This window comes from Lygodium microphyllum, chromosome 30 (assembly GCF_053477565.2).
Source record: "Lygodium microphyllum isolate KBCC chromosome 30, Lygodium_microphyllum_v1.1.10, whole genome shotgun sequence".
Classification (NCBI taxonomy): Eukaryota; Viridiplantae; Streptophyta; class Polypodiopsida; order Schizaeales; family Lygodiaceae; genus Lygodium; species Lygodium microphyllum.
The window spans coordinates 12,769,030-12,794,243 of record NC_141164.1 but is presented as its reverse complement, the minus strand read 5'-3'; the positions used below and the strand labels follow the sequence as shown (position 1 = coordinate 12,794,243).

The 25,214-nt window shown below is 42.8% G+C and overlaps 1 protein-coding gene and 1 pseudogene across 4 annotated transcripts in view; one reads left to right on the top strand and one right to left on the bottom strand.

Moving 5' to 3' along the window:
• The window catches only part of LOC148009558 (uncharacterized), a 50,725-nt gene extending 26,213 nt beyond the window's left edge, over positions 1–24,512 (bottom strand). For 2 of the 4 annotated variants that reach the window (XM_087673502.1, XM_087673503.1), the window contains exons 1-4: positions 24,252–24,512; positions 23,895–24,123; positions 22,864–23,772; positions 22,574–22,774 (exon numbers count right to left, since the gene is read on the bottom strand). In XM_087673502.1, the coding sequence (XP_087529628.1) occupies positions 22,574–22,774; positions 22,864–23,772; positions 23,895–24,056 (1,272 nt within the window). In that variant the 5' untranslated portion in view covers positions 24,057–24,123; positions 24,252–24,512. The remainder of the gene's footprint in view (positions 1–22,573; positions 22,775–22,863; positions 23,773–23,894; positions 24,124–24,251) is intronic. The other 2 variants (XM_087673501.1, XM_087673500.1) reach the window with 2 other exon arrangements.
• LOC148009559 (uncharacterized) lies at positions 887–2,619 on the top strand (annotated as a pseudogene).
• Positions 24,513–25,214: the final 702 nt, after the last annotated feature.

Below are 25,214 nucleotides of genomic sequence, written 5' to 3'. Positions count from 1 at the left end.
GTTGGAACTTGTTGCGTGACGCGTCCGCAGCCTGTCACGACACTCGCCTCCCGTCTCGCTCATCTATCGTCCTGCTTTTGCCCCACCGACTGTCGACAATCGCAAGCCAGCAGCTCCGCCTGTTCAACTGTGCATGCACCGATTGACCATCGAAAGTTTGCTCCTACCCCGCTGACCATAGCTCCTGCTCGTGCTGTCCTGACTCCCTTCTCAGCCGCAATCTTCCCTCTCTTCTTTCTCCTCTCCTCTTCCCTCTCCTCTTCCTTCTCTTCTACCCTCTTCTTCTCAGAAACCACAAACTACAATGGGACGTCCTAAATTTGCAGGATAGGCAGAGGTGGAGGTTAGATGAAAGTAAAAATTGGGCCTCCGGTGGGTCAAAGATATGGAGGTGCAAGCATTGTAGCAATGTTTACAAAGGAAGTGCTCCACGGATGAAAGCCCATCTCTTGAACATTCCCGGGCAAGAAATTGCTGCTTGTAGTGGTGACATCCCAAACAATGTGATTGTTGCAGTGGGCGGAGATCCAAAGGCCTTCCATCGAGCAAAAAGGTCTCGGTTGGAAATTGAAAGAGAAGACGAAAATGTTCATATAAGGTAGTCCCCCTTCTACTACAGATTCATCTCCCAATGTTGGGTCATCTAGATCTACAACAACTCAGCTACATCCTATTGCATCTCCCTCTCCAAATGTCAATGTAAGTGGAAATGTATCTCAGCTCTCTAATTCTCAAAGCATGCTTACCAAACAAAGGGGGAAGAAAGGGACATTGCAAAAAGGTTGGCTGAAATTGTAGCATGAAAAAAGCTAGAAGGGCTGTTAGGCAGTATTGTTTTGAATGTAATGTGCCTTTTGATCATGCATGAAAGCCACCCTTCATCAATATGTTGAGTGCAGTGGCAGAGGCAAGTGAGACCTTCAAGCCCCCATGCTATGAGATACTTCACACAAAGGAATTGAAGGCTGAACTGTTAAGACATTGAGAGGGAGTTGGAGCCTTTCAAGACTGCATGGGTGAAGTATGGATATACCATACTATGCGATGGATGGTCTGATACCAAATGACGCCCTGGTTTCTTGTTGTCTTGGCACTACCTTCTTGACGAGCATAGATGGCTCGGCGGAGGCTCACACGGCACAATATATCTATGAGCAGTTGAGAGCTGCGATTGTGGAGGTTGGCCCTACAAATGTGGTATTAGTGATAATAGATAATGCAGCCAATTGCAAACTAGTAGGGTCTTATGTAGAGAGGGACTTTCCACACATTTGTTGGGTACCATGTGCATCACACTCTCTAGATCTTATTATTGAGGACATAGGGAAGCTTGGATGGGTGGCTGATGTGATAAAGAAGGCTGAATTTTTAGCGAATTTTGTATGCCACAAGCAACTTGCCCTTGGTATTTTTAGGGCCAATTGTGATATAGAGTTGGCAAAGCCTTGTAGTACAAGATTTGCCTATCTTTTCATTGTTCTACAAAAGCTAGTCAAATGTTGGATTGGATTCAAACACATGATTGTTGATTCTAGGTGGCTTGCATGGCCTAAAAGGGAGACTCCCAAGGGAGTCTCGTTTGAGGATCTCATCCATGAGGTCAGCTTTTGGCACGATGCAGAGGCGATCGTCGGGTTCAAGGAGCCTCTCATTGTTGCCTTGTGGATTTCTGACTCAAAGGGGTGCACCATGGGTCTCATCTATGAGTTCATGGACAAAGTTGGTGGTGCCTTTGATACATGTACACTTATCTCACACCCTAGGTAGAAATCTTTATTCTCAAGCTCTTGGTCCACTTTATATTGTAATTTTTAAGTGTCCATAATTCAAATTTCAATGGACTTTGTTGACAACTTATTGCTTGGAAGTTGGAACTAATCTTTCTATCCACTTGCAAAATGGATGAAATCAAGGAGATATGACAGGATAGATGGAATTGGTTTCATCGCCCAATCCATGCTGTTACTCACATCTTGCAAACTTATTGGAGAAACGAGGGGCAAAAGCATGATGCCGAGCTCAACTCACGATGGACTTCTTATCTTTGCAAAGTGGAGTAAAATCCTGTGTTGCAGGACATAATTGAGGGGCACCTTGTGGCGTACAGAGATCCTCTCGACCCTCACTTTGGGAGTGCACAGGCTAGCATTCAAGATTCACAACTCAAGCCTGTTACTTGGTGGGAGAAATATGGTAACTCATGCACCCAACTTCAGCGTATTGCCTTGAGGGTTCTCTCACAAGATTGTTCATCAAGAGCTTGTGAGACATATTGAAGTTTATTTGCAGCTCTACACACAAAGAAAAGAAATTGTTTATCTCCTGAGCAATTGTTTATCTCCTGAGCAACTCAAGCGTCTAGTTTATGTAAATTCAAATTTAAAGCTTCTCCGCAAAAGACAGAATTGCAGGGGACCAAATGAGATCAACCCCAACTCCTTCAAAATGGAAATTCGCTTAGAAGAATTGGTGCATCCTACACATGAGGATGATGAGGTGTGGGCCTTACTTGTAGCAGAGAGAGTACAGCTTCGGCATCAAACAAGATCTAGGGCCAAGGGTGTTGATGCATCAATTCTAGCAGAAGGTTCCAATAGGATGGTAGCAATTAGTGCTTGAGCTAGTCTCATAAATGATACAAAGGATGATTGGAGTGTGAGTGAGGAGGATGAGCATGGGGATGATGATGGTGATGATGGTGGCGATGGTGATGAGTCTAAGTAGTGACTCATGAGCCATAACTCACGAGGGTTCATGATTTTGGATTAGACTCTAGAGTCTTACCTTTTTGGGATTTTCACTTAGTCAAATTCAATGTAGTGTCCATGGACCATTATTGTTTGGACAGTTCATTATATGACTCTATAGTCTAGTTTCATTTATGAGTTATCTATGATTTATCATCATTCATTTTGGATTTTGACATTTTGTCATTTTGTAACTTGTTTTGAAATGAGAATCATGGTCATTGATATTGCCACTTCACCTATTTTACATTGATATTTGCACAAGGGCTATGTAAAATGTCTTCCAATTTTCTTTATGTGATATATATGAATCAATGGTCATGATGTTTAAGGTTTGATTATAGTATAGCTTATGCAAAGATTAATCTTTGACAATAGTCAACAATGGATTATGGATCATGGATGTGTAACGTTTTATTCTGAATGGACTATATTGTGTCATGTTTTATCACTTTTGTTCAATTCACTTGCTTTTGTTTAAGAGAAAGTTCCATGGAGGTTTAAAACATCTTTACCTAGTTTAAAACTATTAAAGAACCCTTTATAAAAAAATCTTGCGTTTCTTATTTAACCGCTCTCGAAAGAAACTTACAAAACATGTTTCTAACTTTTCGTTTCTAAACGTTTCAGACATTTCTCGCTGCTATGGCAGGAAAAAACGTGAGAATGACAATACTTTGAACTTAACCAACTTGATCAATTATCACCATGAAAAATCAGAAGATATATATATATATATATATATATATATATATATATATAGAGAGAGAGAGAGAGAGAGAAGAGTTGACACCACATTGAGAGGGGAACCGGTCCCTCCCCCTTTTCAGGAATTTATTGAAACAAAACCGCGGGCACCAAGTGCTTGAACCATATACAAAAGGGTTGATTTGTTGCAATTCTGAAAACTAGGATTTTGAAACTCGAATTTTTGCAAACTCCAGGCAGCAAGTTAATTCTCTTCTTTAGTGCTTGAATTAGATCAACCTAAGTAGAAAGTGTTTCTTGGATGAGAGATAGATAGGACAGTACAAAGCATGTGGCTGAAATTTCAGCACGAGGGCTTGTTTCAAAGGAAGAGAGAGACCTCCAATATATAGATGTGAGGCTTGGGTGCTCAAAAGTGAAAAGTAAAGGCTACAAATGACTACAAATGACAAGTATTTACTGAAAATGACAAGTGTAAGGACATTTATCTCTTCAAAATGACACATGTCCTCTTCTAAATATCACATGTCATTTTTCTAAAGAAAGAAGCTTCCAAACCTTCTACTCTAAAAATCTCTTAAACAGTTAAGAATTTGAGATAGCTACTGAAGACAAGCTGTTTTTTACGAAATTTCAAAGCCTTTGATGCGAACAAAATTTCCATTTGAGCAACTTTCAAAAATAGTAACCTCCTAAATTTTACAAGTTGCCAAATTTAGCTTTTGGAAAGCTTCATTATATAGGTTCACCGGTTCATGGTTTGTTTCTTCGATCATAAGCATCTAGTTTCACTTTCTGAAACTACTCATTACATAGGTTTCTAATCAATATGACTATCTGAGTGTAAAAGTCTTACTCATCTGAGCTTTCTGGTCAATTTGACCGCCCAACTAAAACTTTTATTTTCTCTTGGGCATCTCGCCAATGACAACCCAAGTATTCTAGCCATTGGCTATCCTTAAATAAAAAGATAAATATTTAATCATATCTTAAAATACTTAAATAATACAAATCACCTTCCAAAGTACATGAATATCAAATTGATTTGTAGTCATTGAGCCATTATGTCTTGGTAATAATTGATATACAAAAGATTTGTTACACACATGGGGAAAGCTGCCTCGTACATCTCAAGCTTTGACCATATTTCTGGTAATGTCCAATAGGAGATAACCGCCAATAAAACTTCTTTAGAAATACACCGAATCAGTGCAAAATACACACGTGCATCGTCTAAATCGAATGTAAGCATAGCTTTCTCATGGTTGTCCTCGTTAAAATCTTCGACAAGAGGAAAAGGATGTTGAGACTTTCATCACCACAACGCTCGAAGTAAGATAGTCAAGTCCATGCAGCTTATCACCTATAGAAGTGCACAAAGAAGCCATCTGGAGAGGAGGAGAAGAGAAGATAGAGAATAGAAGGTATATAGAGAGACAATACAGCCAAACCAACAACAAAGACTTCACAAAATGAGAGTTCACATACAACACAACTAAAAATGAAGAAAAAAACCATTCAAAAAATGCTAAAAACAGCAAAAACGGCCTATATAAACAGTCATCCAGCCACAATTAGGGGCAAAAAATGAAAAACGCACGTTGAGGGAGTATTTAATGCAGCAAACTGACGATTACAGGCTAGAATCCACACATAGGCTGAAAACGCAGGTTGCTGGTCTGAAAAACGCAAGCCTAATCAGCAGAAAAATTGCAGCAAGAACCTAGATCTTGTAATCTAATACAATGTTAGAAGTGGTGCAACAATGGAAGCATAGACAAGTGCTAAAATAAACTGTTGAATACAAGACAAAAGAGAAAGAAAACAAAAGAACACTACAAAGGAAGAGAACTCGGAGATGTGCTCGGAAAATGAAATCCATATACCAAACATGAGAATGACAAGTACAAGAGTGAGTCACTAGCTGCATGGCTATCGGCACTGGCTCTTCTCTCCAACAAGAAGACCACCTGAATAGTTGATGATGACTAAATGGGAGGAGGAGCCACAGAATAAATAGGCCCAAAATATGCCAAATATGGCAACTGGTCAGCGAGCATTTAATGCTGGTCAACTGGCATAAAATGCCACAAATGCCATACAAAAATCACTAAAATAATGACTAGTGTGCCCAACCCAATTGGCATACACAGACTCACATATGAGCAAATAATCCTACTAACAAAAGGGTGTGTAAAGAACCGTAGGATTAGTAGGGACCCCCCCTAAAGCCAAAAGAATGGAATCCCCCTTGGAAGAAGAAAGATGAGACCCCTCTAAATCATTCACTGAATCCCCCTCGAAGAGAGATAGGAAATAAAGAAACTCATGGATCATGGCCTCTCAAACATCTAAAGACCAAGAAAATGCCATCAGCAATACTGAAGAAGGTATCTAGGGCCCCAACGGAACAAAAGCTAGGTAGCTCCTAAAGGCAGCCTCTCCAACCTAAGTTAAAGAGAGAGTGGAGGGAGGGGTATTGTAACCAACCTTCCTCCTCGGATAGGGTGGTAAATAACCTAATGAAGCACTATTTACAGCAATTAAAAATTTCACAAAACTGAAATGCATACTTTACCACATAATCTTGGACATTGGATACTGTTGGCCCCAAAACTGACGCCGCTTTCGGTATTTATTTAACTTAATTGAAAAAGAAGTTTATGTACAATGGAATTCTCCCAATTTCTTCCAATATTCCAACTCCCCTTGCTGTCCAAAATGACCAACAAGTCTTCAATCTGATTTACCCCTTGATTCAAGCAATCAATTGGCCTTCACCCACTTTGATGGAAATGGAAAATGCCCCAAATTCAATGATTTGTTGATCCCTCCACTTAAATAGGCTAAAAACAGCTTTGGCCTTGTTGAATCTAAGTCTTGGAGCTTCCAATTTCTGGCATGCTTCCCAAGGCTACTGCTAAACCCTGATTTCTACTGCAAATTAGGGTTAACAGTAGAGAAATCTAAAATTTCTCAGCCTCTGGTGATCTCAATGCTGTAATCTTTGGGGCAAGGCTGTAGAAAGGCTGGGAGATGAGAGAGAATGCTAAGGTGAGAGAAAATTCAGACTTTCTTCATAAAGAACTAAAGAAAACATGTCATTTACTATTGTTGCCCTATCTCAACAGCTTGTAGATGCAAAGAACTGAAGAAAATCAATCATTTACCGATACTGCCTTGTCTCAACATCCTGTAGATGCTGCCACCTGCTATTGATTGGTCTTCTTCTACCCCTATGTAACGTGTCCACTAGAATCATCCAGGACACGTCTTAGCAGTCCATCGGAAAGGATGTCTAGAAAACTCCGCCCGGCACTCCCATGGAATGTTACGGGTTTTGCAATCTAGGTCTTCCCGTGTCTACCACGTAGCGGAAGTATCCTAGCCGTTCCCACTTAGGATCGACCGAAATTTGGGTTTTCCTGTTTGGTCATTAGCTAACAGCAACTAGCGTCAGACCCAAGCGAACTACTTTACGCAGAAACGCCAGGTCCGAAGCGGATTCACGCTGCACTTGGTTCAAGGAGAATGGGAAACGAGAGGGATGCAAGGCTCAATCTCTCTGCCATAAGGCATAGTCCCATTCCGTTCCCCTAAAACAACGTAAATTAGGTAAGATGTAACTCTAGGTCATCGTTCTCGTTATTCGTTTTGACAATGATGATCATTCCGCTGTTCTTCGAGATTTTTGAGAAAAGTTCCCGGCTAACCGGGACCACCCATCCGTAGGACGGACCCATGGTCCATCCTCCGCACTTTCCTCGGTTTGTTTTAGTTATGTAATTATCTAACACATTAATTTGATATATAACAATCAGCTTCTTTAATTAACCCTGTTAAGCACTGGTTCCTTCACGTAATCTTATCACGTGACATAGAAAAACAATATCAAACAACTTCTTTATTATCATTTCATCATTTTATATTCGAAATACAAGGGGTTCCGCCCGTAGGCTTGTCCATAATACGCCCGAAGGCTTTATCCAGTAATCCGCTAGGGATCACTATTCCAAGCTTCTGCCCGTAGACTAGTATGCGGGCCTCGAGATCCAATCCCGAGTCACGTTAGCTTCTTGTGCAGGACCCGGAAGGCGAGGGATTTACGGCCAGAGCCCCCCCTGGCACCCAAGCGTCCTCCTGTTCCAAGTAGAACTCAACGGAGAGACCTCTCACGGCGGGTTCGGTCCACGTTCCCGGCGCGGTCAACAACCCCCTTGGTTAGAGTCAGGCAGGCAGTCGGGGGTAACTGAAGCTGCCTCTCCCTTCACGCCTTCAACCCGAAGCATTTAGATATCTTTTCATCCTTTAGTTCCTTGAGCAAACAATGCAAACAGTGCTTTCTAAACTATTACAAGCACAATCAATTTCAGTGGTCGTTTATTTGGCCAACTGTTAAGGAGTGAATCTTTCTCTCCGAATGCATCCAGCATTCGATCTGGGATCAATTGCGACTTGGCAAGATCCCCAAGGGTTTGTTTGTTCACCCTTTTGTCCTTGGGTTAGGGCCATACCCTGTTAACCCAACTTAACCAATACCTTAGGTTTTATTAATAGTAAATCCTGGCGACCATGTCGCTTCAATTTATTGATTGGTCATTTGCTTCCAGGCAAATACCTAACTCCCCTTTTTCTTGGCAATTATTCCCCAAGAAAGGTGATGTAACAGGATGATTACTCATCCTCTTGTAAGTTAAATTTGCGCAATAACTTGCCAACCTCATTTCAAGAAATGGCAAAACTCTCTTGTGAACAAATCACAAGTCTATGCGATGTTGCAACTTTTTGCACATGTGTTGCATCTATTCCACGGGATCATTTCACCCATTGAATGGCGTTTTCTGGTCACGGAATTACCTCCAGCCGAGAAGCAGGGTTTAGGGTGTCTTCTTACCCAACCCATTCCTAATTATATTAGGCCATGGTCCTAGGAATTTCCAACTCAATCGGAGTTTCATCATTTGAACGAGTGATCCTTAGGATAGAAACCTTAGATCGTTTTATGCATGAGCATCCAATTGACTCAACATTTCGTGAATGTGGGTATGATCTTTGGGTTTGAGGGTTTTGACTTGGCAACAAGTGTAAACTAGGTCGAATCCTTATCGCGCTAAACCCTAGTTAGCACTTGGGATATTTATCATATCGACTGAACCATGCCTATATGAATCCCTTGTGGGTTAGGTGATTTAGACAATTCAATATACTTGTCTTGCGACAAGGATGAGCCTTTCCTAGAGATAATAAACTAGATCTAAAGGAGGAAAAATAGTTACAACTACACCAATACATGTAATCATGCGATTCATTGCTTCTACGCATCACATGGTTCACAATAACCCTATCTTTCCTTGGTAAAGTAAAAATGCATGATAATCTGGATACTAACTTTCCTAGGTCCTACTAGGACTTACATCAAATAATCATGCCTACAACCTTGTTGTCTACACTTTAGAATCTCATGCTTTGATAAACCATGCAACCTTTCCTAAATGCGGCTCCTGATGAATGAAATTTTTGCATGACGACTATGCAACACGCAACTTTCTCCTAGCTACAATGAAGTTAATGAAGTTCATACAAAACTAAAGCTAGTGTTAACTTTTTCCATTTTGCATGCCACTTGCGAGTCCATAAGATTAATTTCGTGCTCTTCTATTTCTTTTCGGATAACATCTTATGGGTGTTAACTTTTACTCATGACTCATTACAAGGAAGATGTTGCCTAAAAATGCAACATACGCTTAATCTTTCCATGTCTAGTCAACAGGGCACTTTAACAATTCCAACCTTATAATGATAGGCAACAGGTGTTCTAGGCTCGTCACTTTGAAATGCATGACAAGGCAACATACTACTAAGGTCGTAAGATGGATAGACAATTTGCGTTCATCACATTGAAAATGTAAATAACTCAATTGTATGTCATGAAATAATTCTAGTAATCGATCAAATAGGCAAATTTTCCTCAATTGCATTTTAATTAGGCTTGGTGAATTTGAACATGCATAGGTGCTTTCTATTCCATGAAAGTTATCATACCTAATGCATTACTTTTGCGTAGAATCAAAATCATAAAACCTAGGCCTGTGGGCTCGGGGAGATGTCCACGTGAATGTTAGGAGAAGAATCTCCCGCAGGCGTGCCTTGCGACTTCTTCGGAGCCATCATTGAGGACTTGATCTCCGCGGATTCCCTCGCTTCTACGCGTTCTCTAAACAGCCTCAAGATGTGCCTTATCCCTCGTACATCGGAGATTCCTTCACCGACTTTCGGATCTTTAAAAGGCCGGGGGCTTGTGGACTTTGGGCTTATGGGGAGGCTTGTGGGAAAGGAGCTTTTACAAGAAGGCTTGTAGGATTTGGGCTTTTACGAATAGTCTCATGGGAAGGAGCTTTATGAGCTTGGTTTTAAACCCGAGAAGGATGCGTAGGAACAAGGCCCAAAGCCTTATCCTTTGGAAGCTTCTTAGAGAAGCTTCTAAGAAGCTTCTGATTGTCCACGATCATGTGGAAGGCCCCAATGATTGGGAAGAGTTAAAAGGATTGATGTCGGGGGGGGAAAAGCAATGATTAATGGCGCTGCTGGCGAGGAGCATGGGAGGTAGTTCAGCGCTGGGCGCAGTAGGGGCGGGCTATGGCAGCTACAGCACGACAGGCGGCGTCTTCTCACGGCACGACAGCCTTTCTCCTCCCTCAGCGCAGCAGCCTCCACCTCAATAGCACGTTCCTTATTCCTCACGGCAGCATCTCAGGCTCCTCCTCCTCCGATCCTCCCCTCTTCTCCACTTGACCACAAGGGGGGTCTCGTGTGAGATGATGACGGCAGGGTAGAACGTCTGAGCCTCCCTTCATCAGCGCAGTAGCCTCCACCTTCACAGCACGGCCGCCTTTTGTCAGCTCCCCCCCCCTACAACACCTTAGAGGGTGTATTTATAGAACAAGGGGGGGAGAGGAGAGCTCCACCACGTGGCCACTGCATGGCTTCCCCCCTCCTCATGCAGCCCACAACTCCACTAAGCCCATCCCCCACACTCCCTCTCCTCTAGCCGTGCATCGGCTGGGGGAAAGGGATAAATATAAAAAAATTTGCTTTAATAATATCCATTTTGCCCCTCCCAAGAGGGTGTTTACGTGTGATTTGCGGATTTGAACCCTCGGGCTTGCTTTGCCAATGCGGAGGTCTCGATTTCTCACGTGCAGGTTACAGATTACACTGCCGGCAATTCCAATATGAAAGATAACCTTTGCACGAGGTTTACGCAGTGTGCGGGAAGTCAATATTCACGAGTGGGAATATTACATTCTCTCCCCCTTGGAGGAATCGAGATGTCCTCATCTCGAAATAAACTGGGGATATTGATGGTTGAGAGAGCTTTCATCTATCCAAGTAGCATCCTCTTCGGGATAATCTTTTCACTGTACGAGGCATTCTTTCAAGGTTCTAGATCTTAACTGTCTCTCTCTAACATCTAAAATCTTATCCGGTCTTAGTTCAAGGACTCCTTGACTAGGCATTACAATTTGTTGGTCATCAAGTACATGATTAGGGTTAGGTACATATTTTTTTAAGAGACTAATATGGAATACATTGTGAACTTTTAGGTTCTCAAGGAGTTGTAGTCTATAGGCATTAGGTCCTAGGCACTTGAGGATTTTGTATGGTCCACAATACCTTGGACTTAGCTTCTTGCAATCTCCTAAGGATATGAAACTCTTCTTTGGGCGTACACAATTGAAGACCATGTCTCCTTCCTCGAAGGTTCTACCTTGACGCTTCGAATCTGCATATGCCTTTTGTCTATCCTTGGTGGCTTGGATGTCCTATCTTATTGACTTTACTCGGTCATCCATCTCTTCCAACATTTGCCTTGAAGCTTCAACCCTCAAGGTTGGATCTGAGAAGTTTAGGGGACTTCGACAGTCATGTCCATACAATGCTTAAAAGGGGTCATCTGAATGGTTTGTTGGTAAGAAGCATTGTAGGCAAACTCAACCAAGGTCAAGTATTGAATCCACCTTTTTTTGCTCACGACAACAGTATGCCCTAAGCATATCCTCGATGACGGCAGGGTAGAACGTCTGAGCCTCCCTTCATCAGCGCAGTAGCCTCCACCTTCATAGCACGGCCGCCTTTTGTCAGCTCCCCCCCCCTACAACACCTTAGAGGGTGTATTTATAGGACAAGGGGGGGAGAGGAGAGCTCCACCACGTGGCCACTGCATGGCTTCCCCCCTCCTCATGCAGCCCACAACTCCACTAAGCCCATCCCCCACACTCCCTCTCCTCTAGCCGTGCATCGGCTGGGGGAAAGGGATAAATATAAAAAAATTTGCTTTAATAATATCCATTTTGCCCCTCCCAAGAGGGTGTTTACGTGTGATTTGCGGATTTGAACCCTCGGGCTTGCTTTGCCAATGCGGAGGTCTCGATTTCTCACGTGCAGGTTACAGATTACACTGCCGGCAATTCCAATATGAAAGATAACCTTTGCACGAGGTTTACGCAGTGTGCGGGAAGTCAATATTCACGAGTGGAAATATTACACCCTAGCTGCCTCAAAAGGCCCTCCAATGGCTGCAAATCAGACTAGCAGCATCTCCTCTCTCTCTCTTGCAGGCTCAATACACTAAAAATGCCTCTCTCCAGTCTCTAAAGACGTTTTTTAGTCTTGCATGGGTATTTTTGACAAGTAGCAACCTTCCCAAATGGTTTTTCTAGTAGCATCCACAATCTTTAATAGCAAAAATTAATCTAATAATTATTTCGATGCCCTGAAAAATAATCTAACTGACCAATAATTAAATTGGCTAGACAAATTCCATTCATGAGTGTCTTTGCACCATCTTTGACCATCAGATTAGCATTAGGTACCATTAAATGCCACTTCCCTAGTATCACCAACAACTGACACTTATGGCCAAATGAATGACCTACGCCAACAACTGATACTAGATACCACCAAGTATGTATGCGGCATAACTAATAGCAACTTTTGCCTTTGACATCCTATGATTTTCTCGGGTCTCGAGCTCGTAAATTTACTGGAATCCCAATTATACCTCACATATGCAACATTTACTTAACCATGTGATTAAAAATTAATCCACATGTTAAGTGAGGTTTCAAAAATACATATCCTCATAACAGGTATCATACAAAATCTCCTTGATACCCACATCAAAGTCAATGTCTATGAAGCAAGACAAAAGAGGTGAGGAAATAGGAAGCTCCTGACGAGCCATGGGTGGACAAAAGTCACAGTCTCTCAATGGAGCGGATTGCGGAGCCGTAGAAGAGGAAGGAGTCGAACAGCCTCCCTCTCACAAAGAAGTGGACTGACAAGAAGATAGTATTCAACAATCATTGTCTCTTGGTCGAGCGGACTGCAAAAACCGCACACCATGGCTGTGGAAGCCATTGTACCTCAAAATAGGTGAGGAAAACCTCCGTAGCACATTTTGACAGTCTCCAGGAGGTCATGGCACATGATGATCTTCCTTTTGCTTGTAAGGACTTAGTGTGCATCACATGCATCTTATTGCCTTGATAGTAATACTCGGATAGCCAATGCAAAACTATCTCTTTGGCTCAAAAGGAAGATGTGGCACAAAGAGTGTCTAGTGGTAGACGCATATACTCTGGTGGTGTAGGGAGCAAAGATCGAAGTCGACAGTCTTTGGTGGGATGACCATTCTTGCTGCAATAGAAGCACCCAATGGATTGTCCGTCAAGAGAAGCCATAGCGTCAAAGTGTCAACCTGGGGAAGGGAGGGTGGGAGGGAGAAGAAGAGAAGGATATTTCCCAATGATGCAGCCGAAATTGGGAGGGGAGGGGATCAGAAAATGATGTTGAACCTGCAATCTATCTTTGCCTTCTTGGATGCAAAGGATCTTTGCAACTCTCTACTCAGGCTCTAATACCATGTCAAGAAATGATTGTTATGAAAGCAAACCAGAGACACAATAGGGTATGCAAGGAAAAACACAAGGTGTATACAGCAAACACTAAAGAAGAAGAGAAACTTAGAAAACACAAGAGAAGAAGATGATGAAGCACTAAATTATGCAAAGTCAATAAAGTTGATACAACCGAACCAAAGCTCTAAAGATAACTACATTGTCCTCTCCGAATCAAGTGGCAACACCTATATGAAATCTATACAATGAAGGGAGTGAAACACACTTCTCTAATAGTAGGATGTCAAAGATATATGCTGAAAGTTAAGGGCAATTGTCGAGGAACAGAAGCGCAATCCTCTAATGCTGTCCAAGTCAAGAAAGAGAATCACTAGCTATCAAAGACTAATACAGACATCGGGAAGTGTGTCAGACTGCTAAACACATCTAGATAGACGACACCTAGTGCAAGGAGACTACCGCCTAGTGTAGAGGAGCCTCTGAATCTGCAAATGCAAGCAAAACCACTAATGTCTAATTATATGGAGTGACGCCAAGTGGAGCAGGAGGAGCCAAGCTGCAAAACATAAATCCCAATAGCCTTTGGAGATGATGCCAAATGAGGATGAGCCTCCCAGATTGTCAAACACAAGGCAAATAGTAACACTGGTGCAGGAAAGCTAACACTTGAGGAAGATGAGTTGTCACTAGGTAGAGATGATGACGCCAACCAGGAGGATGCTCCAAATGTAAGCCTAATGGAAGGAGACAAGGCGCCTAGAAGTAGAGAGGATGGAGATGGTGAAAAGAGTGTCAAAAGAATGACTAATGATGTGTGTAAATCACAAAACGAAGAGAGAGGCTGTCTATAAATAGGCAACTACTATCTAGGGTGGCACCCTAGAATGTGGGCATCCTGTTAGAGTGCAGTGGTGCGGAAGCACGGGACCAAGACCGAGGGAGTAGGGTGAACACGGAGAGAGAGAGAGAGAGAGAGAGAGAACATGAAGATCTGCTGTATAAAGTATGCTGAATACAAAGGAATGCAGATATGTACATGGGTGCAGTCCATATGTCTACGCATCTCGACCTCGACAATGTCTCCCTACTGGACACCTCGAAGTCTACTGCAATCTGGCCAATCTCTGCCCTAAAATCTGTAACGGCAAGGCAGAGAGAGTGTGCTGGTGGCAGGCTATTTATAGCCTAAATAAAATGCCAAGAAATAATCAGGTCGGCTGCATTAATTATAGCCTGAATAAATGCAGTTGACTGTGCAGAAAAACTGGCTGACTGTACAGCAGTCCGACTGGACTGCCACGTGGCAGTCCAACTGCATCCTGCGTTGCAGCTGCTGATGTGGCACTGCTGACATGGCAAACCTGCTCCGCACACCGGAGCTCTCTCAGATGACTGCCCAGCTGGAAAACTGCATATGTACACACCCTAACTGAGAAAAATGCTTGTCCAGGGGATGACAATCTCTAACACCCCCTTTCAAATCCTGGACGAGGCATAAGGCTGAGGGATCTGGAATGTCGATGAAGTAGAGCCTAGGGAAGCGCCTTCATAAATAGATCTGCAAGATTGTCCTCGGTCTTACAATACTCCACATCGATGGTCTCATCCAAAAGCTTCTCCCTGATGAAGTGGTACTGGATCTCTATGTGCTTCATCCGGGCATAGAATACGGGATTCCTTCCCAAGGCAATGCAACTCTCATTGTCGCACCACAAAATAGTAGGACAAGTCTAGGGGCAGCCAAGCTCCTCTAACAATCTCCGAAGCCACACAGTCTCACATGTGGTAGAACACACGGCCCGATACTTTGCCTCGGTCAGCCAAGCTCCTCTAACAATCTCCGAAGCCACACAATCTCACATGTGGTAGAACACACGGCCCGATACTTTGCCTCGGTCAAATATAGGGCTTCCGTGGGCTGCTTCTTCCTACTCCAAGAGATAACACCTACACCCAAGGTAAAACAATAGCCTGTAGTAGACAGCCTATGGTCCACATCACCAGCCCAATCCAAATCACTCCAACCTATAAGGACAAGATCGGAAGCACCTATACCTGCTGGATAGTAAATCCGTAGGTCGAAGGTCCCCCTCAAAAACCATAATATCCTCTAGGCAGCCTACCAATGCACCTGCTGAGGGGCACTCATGAACCCAGCCAAGAGACCTACATCAAAACATAGATCAACCTGTGTGTTGAGGAGCCAAATCAACAATCCAATCAACTGACGGTAGCAGGTAGCATCCGCCAAAGGAGAATCTACGTGTGAAGTGGCCTTCCAGTTCGGATCCATAGGAGTAGAAATGGACCAACTATCCTCCATCTCAAAAGTCACCAAGAGCTCTTGTACATATCTCTGCTAAGAGATGAAAATCCCCCTCTGAGTCTGATAAATCTCGCGGCCCAAAAAGAAATGGAGAAGTCCTAAATCCATCATGTTGAACTTCTGATTTAAGGTTGCCTTCGTCTCTTTGACCATCTGGGCATGGTCACCTATAACAATCAAGTCATCAACATACAAAACAAACAACACACGACCACCCTCGAAAGTGTGCACATAAAGCTACGGATCGGCCCTAGAGCGCTGATATCCCAACTTTGCCTGGAGAAACAAATCAATATTCTTGTTCCAAGCACGCGGAGCCTGCTTCGAGCCATACAAGGCCTTCTTCAACCTGTAAACGTTCCCATCTAAGGAACCAAAGCCAGGGGATTGCTCTACATAAATCTCCTCCTTCAAATCACTATTCAAGAATGCCAACTTCACATCCAACTGAAAGATGGGCCATCTTCTATAACCAGCCAAGGCAAGAACAACACGGATCGTCGCCATACGAGCAGTGGGGGTAAAAGTATCATGGAAATCAATACCTAAGTGCTGAGTAAAACCTTTAGCAACAAGGCGAGCCTTGTGCTTGTCCAAAGAACCATCACTATGGTACTTGGTCTTGAAGACCCATTTGACCCCAATCACCTTCTTATGAGAGGGACGAGGCACAAGGTACCAAGTGTCATTCCGCTCAATAGCCTCCAACTCGGCTTTCATCACTTTCCAGCGATGATTAGACTATAAATCCTCTTTCACAGAGGTAGGCTCTCTATACTCCATAATGCAGGACATCAAACAATAGTTCGAGCAAACAAGCTCCATAGAATGTGTCTAGTGTCTCCGTGACGTTCACGGTCCATCATGCGGTTTCCACTCCTCAAGGACCCCCTCGATCCCTGAATCTTGAAGCGTGTCACAGGCCCAACGAGGAGGTCAAATCTCGCCTCGGCGCTCTCCATCTGCTAAAGTTTCTAGAAGGTCTACCGACAGCGTAGGAGCAATCAGTGAATCCGGTGGTTGGGAACTAAGCTCCTCATCCGAAGAAGAGTCCTCAAGAGACACAGGCTCTAGAGGAACAATCGCTGGGGCCCAGCTATCACCGAGATCTCCAAGAACAAGGTGATCCTCACCCTCCTCTAGGGCTGAAACCTCCATGAACCGAACATCACGGCTCGTGTAGACATCTTGTTTAACAAGATTATACAATCGGTAGCCTTGAGACTGCGAGCTATAGCCCACAAACACCTGTCTTTTGGAAGCCACGTCAAATTTGTCACGCTGTGTCTTCAGGATGTGAACATAGGCATCACACCCAAAGACCCTGAAATAAGAAACATCATGCTTTGATCCAAAGTACACCTCATAAGGAGTCATACCAACAATAGCAGAAGTAGGGGAACGATTAAGGATGTGGACTGCAATAGCCACAGCCTCAAACCATAGACACTAAGGTGTCATAGTACGGGCCATCTCGATCACACTGCAATTCTTCCGCTCCAAGATGCCATTCTCCTAAGGGATGTTTATATCAGCAAACTCATTAGAAACAAATTCTCTGCCCTTATCCGATCGTAAGGTCTTCAACTTCCGCCCCAATCGGTTCTCTTCAAAGAGCAACCAATCCTTAAAGTGGGAGAAGGCCTCCGACTTCAACTTCAAGAAATAGGCCCATGTCATCCTGCTGTAATCATCCACAATTAGTATGAAATACAAGCTCTCTCTAAGAGATTCCGTCCTCATCGGTTCACAAAGATCAATAGAAACAAGCTCCAAGGGTGCTAAAGACCGCCTCAAAGCCTTGCTAGTAACAACATCACGAGTCCGCCTCCCACAGATGCAAGATACACAAGACTGCTAGCTCACCACAATATCCGGCAAAACCTCGAACAAACTGGTCCTTAGACGCCTTTCGAAGGTAATCATAATTGAGGTGGCCAAAGCGAGCATGCCAAAGCTCGGACTGAGTTTGAGAGTTAAGAAGAAGATATGTCAAGGCAAAAGAAGACCGCAACTTATAGACTCCATTCTCCTCATAACAACCTGACAAAAGAGCCTGTCTTGATGCTCAATCAAGAATCCGAAAAGAATCCATATCAAATTCAACCAAAAGGACGAGGGCACAAATCTTGTGTACCGAGAGAAGATGATACACCAAAGCCGGCACATAAAGTACCTCTAATGCATGGGCACCACCACGTCCATCTAGAATAAGATGCATGTTACCTCGTACCTAAATAGGAATGAATAAACTATCACCAATGAGAATCTAACCATGGGAAGGCCACAAATGAGCAACACTTGCTGAAGGAGTCATGTGCCGGAAGCCACCGCTATTAACAATCCACTCCTGAGTGAATGGGGCCATCGACGCACCATTTTAAGATTTCTCCTTCTTCTTCTTCTTCTTCTTCTTCTTCTTCTTCTTCTTCTTCTTCTTCTCCATGTCAGGGCAATCCTTCTTCCAGTGACCTGTTTTGCCACAAATGTGACAAGTAGACTCCTTGTCTTTGTCCTTCTTAGATTTGTCTTCCTTCTTCTTCTTTTGGTCTTTCCCCTTCTTCTGAGAGGATTGACTAACCAAGGCCTCAGATTTTGAAGCATTGGTTCCTTTCAGTTGCTCCTCTTGGTTCAAGACCATAGGAACCAACTCTTCCCACCGAAGAGTCCCAAACCGCCTTGAAGCAATCAAGGCAGAATAAAAACCACTGAAGCAAGGCAGTAACTGTGAAAGGAGAGTTATCGCCATGTCTTTAGAAGTGATCACCTTCCTTGCATTTTGAACCTGCATCTAAAGCTGCCTTAGCTTGTTGATATGCTCCCACATGGATAATGACTTGTTGACACTCATGGTCCACATCTGCACTTTCAAAGAGACTCTCGCTTCATGACGATCATCCAATTATACATCTGATTCAACTTCAGCTATATCTCCCAAGCCACCGTCAAATGCCCAATATGAGATATAACAACTGTAGTAAATGAGAGAAATAAAAACGAGCGAATATGAGCATTGAGTTTATCCCAATGGGCTTGAGCCTTTGCTAACTCCACCATCTCACTAGAAGAGAGTCTAGACTCATCACGCAAAGAAGGACGATGGATAGCCTCCGTAACAAGCTTCGCCAAATCATGGGACTCCAAAATGGCAAGCATCATGACCTACCAGATGTAGTAGTTCTCGCCATCGAGCTTGTGATCTAATGGAAGAGCCGGTAGGACGGGCACCTTCCAGTCCATGATCGCCTGAAACTCAGTCTCGGCCTCAAAAGACATCTTCACCTACAATGCCTGCACAAAACACAAAAACAACCCCCTTTGACTGTGAAAATACAGCCTGCTAGGACTATGATTTGCTTGTCTCGCACCTTCTTCACCCACCGGAGGAGATGAAAAGGTAAAATCTGCACTTGAAGGCCAAAAAATCTGCCTTCCTCCTCTTGGAACAACAGCAAACAGCAGTAACTTCACCAACTTTGATCCTTTCCCGCACGCCTACACTCGCTTCAGTCTTGTTCCGATGGGCAACCCTCCCGCTCGCCCTCAAACGTTGGAAACGCAGCCTTGTGTCATGCTGAAATCTCCTCTTCAAATGGGTTCTTCACTTAGTCAATCCATCTTCACTGCTCTGATACCATGTCAGAGTGCTGTGGTGCGGAAGCATGGGACCAAGACTAAGAGAGAAGAGTGAAGACAGAGAGGGGGGAGAGAGAGAGAGAGAGAGAGAAAAGAACATGAAGATCTGCTGTATAAAGTATGCTGAATACAAAGGAATGCAAATATGTACACGGGTGCAATCGGTATGTCTGCATATCTTGACCTTGACAATGTCTCCCTGCTGGACACCTTGAAGTCTACTGCAATCTGCCAGATCTCTGCCCTGAAATCTGCAATTGCAAGACTGAGAGAGTGTGTGTTGGCGGCAGACTATTTATAGCCGGAATAAAATGCCAAGAAATAATCAGGTCAGCTGCATTTAATGCAGCCGATTGTGCAGAAAAACTGGCCGACTGGACTGCCACCTGGCAGTCCGACTACATCCTGCGTGGCTGTTGCTGATGTGGCAAACCTGCTCCGCACACCGAAACTCTCTCAGATGACTACCCAACTGGAAAACTACATATGTACACACCCTAACTAAGAAAAATGCCTGTCCAGGGGATGACAATCTCTAACACATCCAATCCCTTTTTGGGGCTGTCCACTGTGTGAAACCCTAAAAGTGAAGGGAAAGAAATGCACTGAGTGAATGGTTTCTCAATACAAACATGGCTGCTCATCTAGGCATCAAAGAGATTGGTATGGCGTGCAAGGGTCATACAGAGCCTATCATACCTATCATTGGAAAGCATTGATTGCACATATATATAAGCATTAATCGGGCATAATCAGGCATCATCCAACCAATGGCAATGAGTGTACACATCAAAGATAAGTGCTGCCCTATTTTATGACAATTTTTTGACTGTTATAACACTCCAAAACTGAAGTTTAACACTCAAATCGAACGCCAAGAGTGGAAGGATCAATGTCAAGCATCAAAATCAAGTGTATAAGCGCTTGTATAGCTGCCCAATAAAGAAGATATGCTGTAGGAGATGAAAAACGTGAGTTGTTGCTAAAAATTAGAATTATGTGGGCGAAGACTTCTTTATTGCTCCATAGGAGGATTGTGATGTGTTGCTTGATGTGCCTTGGTGTCATCTTATGTCTGCAATAATCATTACCCATGACAAAGTGATTACCCTTTAGCATAAGAGCAAGGCCCATACTCTAAATGTAAAGCTTAAAGGGAAAAAGGGAAATTTGTTCCCGCTGTATATAGTTTTGCAATTTTCATAGCAATGAAAGATCATCTTTCAATGTATGCAAAAGAAAAGTTGTGTAACCATAAGCTCCGTACTCATTGCTCTTACTAAGCCTAGGGATTTTCTTTCATAACAATAGTAAGTTCATAACTAATAGGTACAAATAGGGTCCCTAATGAAAAACATGGTCCCTACCATGATAGAAGTCTTTTTGAAAGCAGTGGCTTTGGCCGTTCTTGCATTCTATGGTGTATAGTTTTTGCACTCAAGACAAAGTCTCATATGGTTTTGACATACGTTCCGACTACAAGTCAATGGACATGCAGGAAGAATTGGCTTAGTGTTTGCCAAAGATAAAGAATATAATGAAGCTATATAATATGTCTACGTTACATAAGGATCACATGGGATTTTTGAAAGAGTATAACTATGGCTTTTTAGAGTCACTATCAAGACTATTGGTGCCTAAAAGGCTTGAGGATCACACCACAGATTTAATCCTCGGCAGTAGCCCTTTGAATAAGCTACCTTATAGTGCAGCCCAACAGGAGGAGATTATGAATCAAGGTTAATAAGTTGTTGAAAAAGGGGTTGATTCAGCCCAGCTCATCTCCTTACTGTTCCCTAGTGGTGTTGGTGCAAAAAAAGGATAGTTCACAGCATTTTTGCATAGGCTATCGAGCATTGAACAAAATAATGATCAAGAATCTATTTCCAATTCCTAGGATTGATGACACTATGGGTCGATTGCAAGGGTCTCCTATTTTCAGCCATATAGATCTGAAAAGTGGATACCAACAAATTTGTATTAGATTGTATGATGTGCCTAAGACAGCTTTTCACACTTCCTTTGGTTCATATGAGTTTCCTAGTCATGCCATTTGGGATCACTGATGCTGCAGCTACCTTCAATTACATGATGGATAGAATTTTCACACCTCATAGAGTAATTCTTGGTACATTCTTTGGTGACACGATTATTCATTCAAAGAATGGAGTGGAGCATTAGAAACACTTGGCCATAGTATTTAATGAGCTAAGCAAGCGTCGGCTGGTTGTTAATGATAAGAAAAGTGAATTAAAGTGACTTTCACTTTTTAAGGCACAAAGTATCGATTTCAATAGCCCTCCACTCTTCATATTACTTTTCAAATATAAGGCCAATACACACCATTCTTCCACTTAGAGCTTGTACATCTATCCCAAAGATGTGGCAATATCCGCAATAAAAAGTGGCTAATAGTTGAAAGCAAAGGATAATCCCTTGTGGATCCCTAAGTATATGGGGACATTTACAAGAATTTCTTTTTTTAGGAAAATAATCCCAAACTCCACAAGAACATTTCCCATTTACCTATGTATTATTGAATTTTATTTTACTAATAAATGACTTGTCACTTGCTTGTTTATTCATGTGGTTATACATGCCATTTGTAACACAAAGAAAGAGCACATTGACTTTTAATTTTTGCTCACTGCCTTATCTTTGCATCTCATTCAAAGACTCAAGATTGAATTTGTGATGACAACAGTTATTCATCACCACCACTCCACTAAGGCCCTCTGCACCCACTTAATATTTCATTTCCAGCTGTAAGTCTGCACTATGTCCATGTGCCTCTGCGAACTCATGAATAAATTAGCTGACTACCCGCAAGCAATCGGCAGTTTCAAATACTAACACTGCATGTGGACACATAAGTGTCCACTTGTACAAAGCTTTGTGAGCACAATACCATGCAGGCTAACAGATGAGATTCAAGCATGAATATGTTGTGCATGCATCTACTTGAAAAAAAGTTCAATACGTTTCTGTAAAGACAGGGTGATTCTACATGGTCTCACCAGGAGCTTCATGTGTGCTTGAAAAAAGGAATCCCTCAAGCAAAGTCATTACCAGATAGAGCATGGCATTGGCACACTCCTTAAGAATAAATTTGATTCAATTATTCTGTACTAGATAAGAGAGCCTTTTTTACAGACAGAGATAGCACCATGCAGATTTAGATAAAGAAACTAATAAGCAAGAGTGACAGATTAATCAATACGAAAAGGAATGCTTACTTGCAAACCCCATGCTAATCCACACGACATGATTGCAGAAGGTGGCGACCAGCTACCATCATCTCTTTTCGCAACTATCAGACCAGTCCCTAGCTTGTAAGTTAGTACTATCCCAACTTTCACAACTGTAAGAATGGCAAGACCTTTAGCTCCTTTAAGAATTGCCTCAGGAATCGCAAGCTCTGGTTTTAGCCTACTCGTCTGCAGAAGGAAATAGTATAAAATTAAAGGATGGACATCTCATATAAATCCTAAAGCAGTACTAGATAGCAAGTCATTTCCAAGCATACCTTGCAGAAGCTTCTTAAAGTCTTTGTAGCTTTGTAAATTTCGCCCTGCATGGACATGCCTAGTGGATTGTTTACCCAACCTCTCATGCAGGTAGGATCAGTTACATCATGAATTGCAATTTGTGCCGCATTGCTCACATACATGCTCAGAAAGTGTTGTGTGGATTCTAATTTCTCATAACATGCATCACAAACTCTTTGAGGATCCCTTTCCATAAATTTAACTGGCAATAAGCATCTCCCAGTTGAACAAGATCTGCAAAATATACCCCCACAGAAACGGCAGTGGTGCCTTCCTCTAGAAAGCGGCTGAAACTTTGCATTGCACTGCATACAGTTCCTGCATGCACTATCTGGAATCCACTGCGGAGGGTCAGCCTCAAGTACAGCCCTCAACAACCGAGAATCCTCGCCAGGACCTGTCAAAAGTGGTGGCGCACTAGGAAGATAAACACTGTCCCATATATTTCCACAATCTTCTTGGACCATATCTTCACTTACATAGTTATCAGATATCAAATTCCCCTGCTCAGCAGACTTTTGTGTCCTACCTGTTAAGATGGCCAGCACTCCTTTTGCTAAGTTCCAAAAATTAACTTCAGGCTGTGGATACTCTGCCACATCACCAAGAGCCATTTCATGTGGATGGAATGCATTCGATACACCCAATCTCAGATCTGTGACATCCTTTGAATGAGCTGTGGCAGGCATCAATATTCCAGCATCGAGGCTTTGAATGTCACCTACAATTGGCTTCACTTGTTGCTTGTTACCCATTCCAGAGTAAAGTGCTACAAAATCTAGTTTCTCCAATGCATCCTTAAGGTCCAAGTTAGGCACCAACTGCAATCCCCGATCAAATGGAGTTCGACAGAGTGGACAGAGAGGAACAATATTACGCACTTGCACCTGGAGACAGAATCAACATTCAACAGAGCACTGAATCACTAACAATCCAGGTGTATGAATTCAATACACCTTTCTTGTCATCAATAACAACACAAATGTTCAAATTCGAGGATTAGTCCAACCTGTTTAAGGCACTCAAGACAGCCGTTATGACCACATGCTAGCGAAGAGGGTCCACCATAAGTACCTAGCTTTTCCATGCAAACCGCACATGTAGGCACTTCATGGTAGTCAACACCTTGCTTGCCTCCAGTAGTTGAAATCTGCCAATCACGTCCTTCCATCTCTGCCACATCTATCGAACTCAGTTACTTGTCTCGAGGCCCTGTGCAAATTCTTGAAACCCTCGTCCTATCGAATCCAATGAAGAAGCTTAAGTCTGAAGTTATTTTTGGTACTCTGGTTTTACTGTATGCTCTACTAGCAGTACGAACAAAAGGCGCACTCTGTCACAATGAACACACACCCCTCAGACTTACCCGTAACAGATGAATGCCTTCACTCTCGCATTACACTTCTCATTCTTCCTCGTTCGGTCCAACAAATTTCCTCCTCTTGGTGTCTAAGGGGCCCTTCAATCGTATCTCTTCGCTTCAGAAAACGCAGGGCAATTGACGATGATGGCGGAGGGGATAACAATCTTATCGTGGAGGAACAGTGCACAGCCTGTCACAGGAGAAGTATATATATTTTGCTTGAAGGCTCTTATTTTCTTTTCTTTTCTTCGGAGAACGATAATAGCTGATCCCCTCTAAATATGCGACTTTTTGGAGAAATGTCGGATTGCTGTCCAACAAGTTAGTCAAATTCGGAAACCTTTGCGATCGCCGAATCAGAAGCTTTTTTAGTTTTTATTTTTGGTCATGTGTTTTCATATAGTTACGCCGCCCGCCCTCAAAACTGTTCAACGATTTCTTTACACATTGGGCGGCACAGATAAAGTTATGAAAATGAAATGGTAGCCTATTGGTTGGAGCTCATGACGTGGAAGTTTTCGTCACATGTTCAAAGCTTGTCAATCATGCTGTCTTTTTTAATAAGGTTGATTGTCCTCTTCCCACTTGGGTGCACATTTGGCCCTCGGCAACGTATCAAAGATCTCCCCCACCCACATCTATCTATCCATCACGCGGATATTGCGATCATTGACACGTCAATTCAATGTTCCTTCATTTTGCACGGTGAACAGCCATCTAGGCCTATGTATAACCAACCTAAGGTACCATTTAAAACCCCATTTCGATAGGCCATTGCCCCTAGTGTTTAAAGTCAAGACCTCATGAAACTCACACACCCTTGTTACTAATTAGGCTACACACTATTGGTTTTAAAAAATTAGTTGCAAGGACTTTCACATGGGGTATTTTAGAAAGGAAAAAATGAGTTTTTTTTAACTTTAAAGCTTTCACATGGTGAGTTTGTAGTAGTTGTTTCGAAAAATA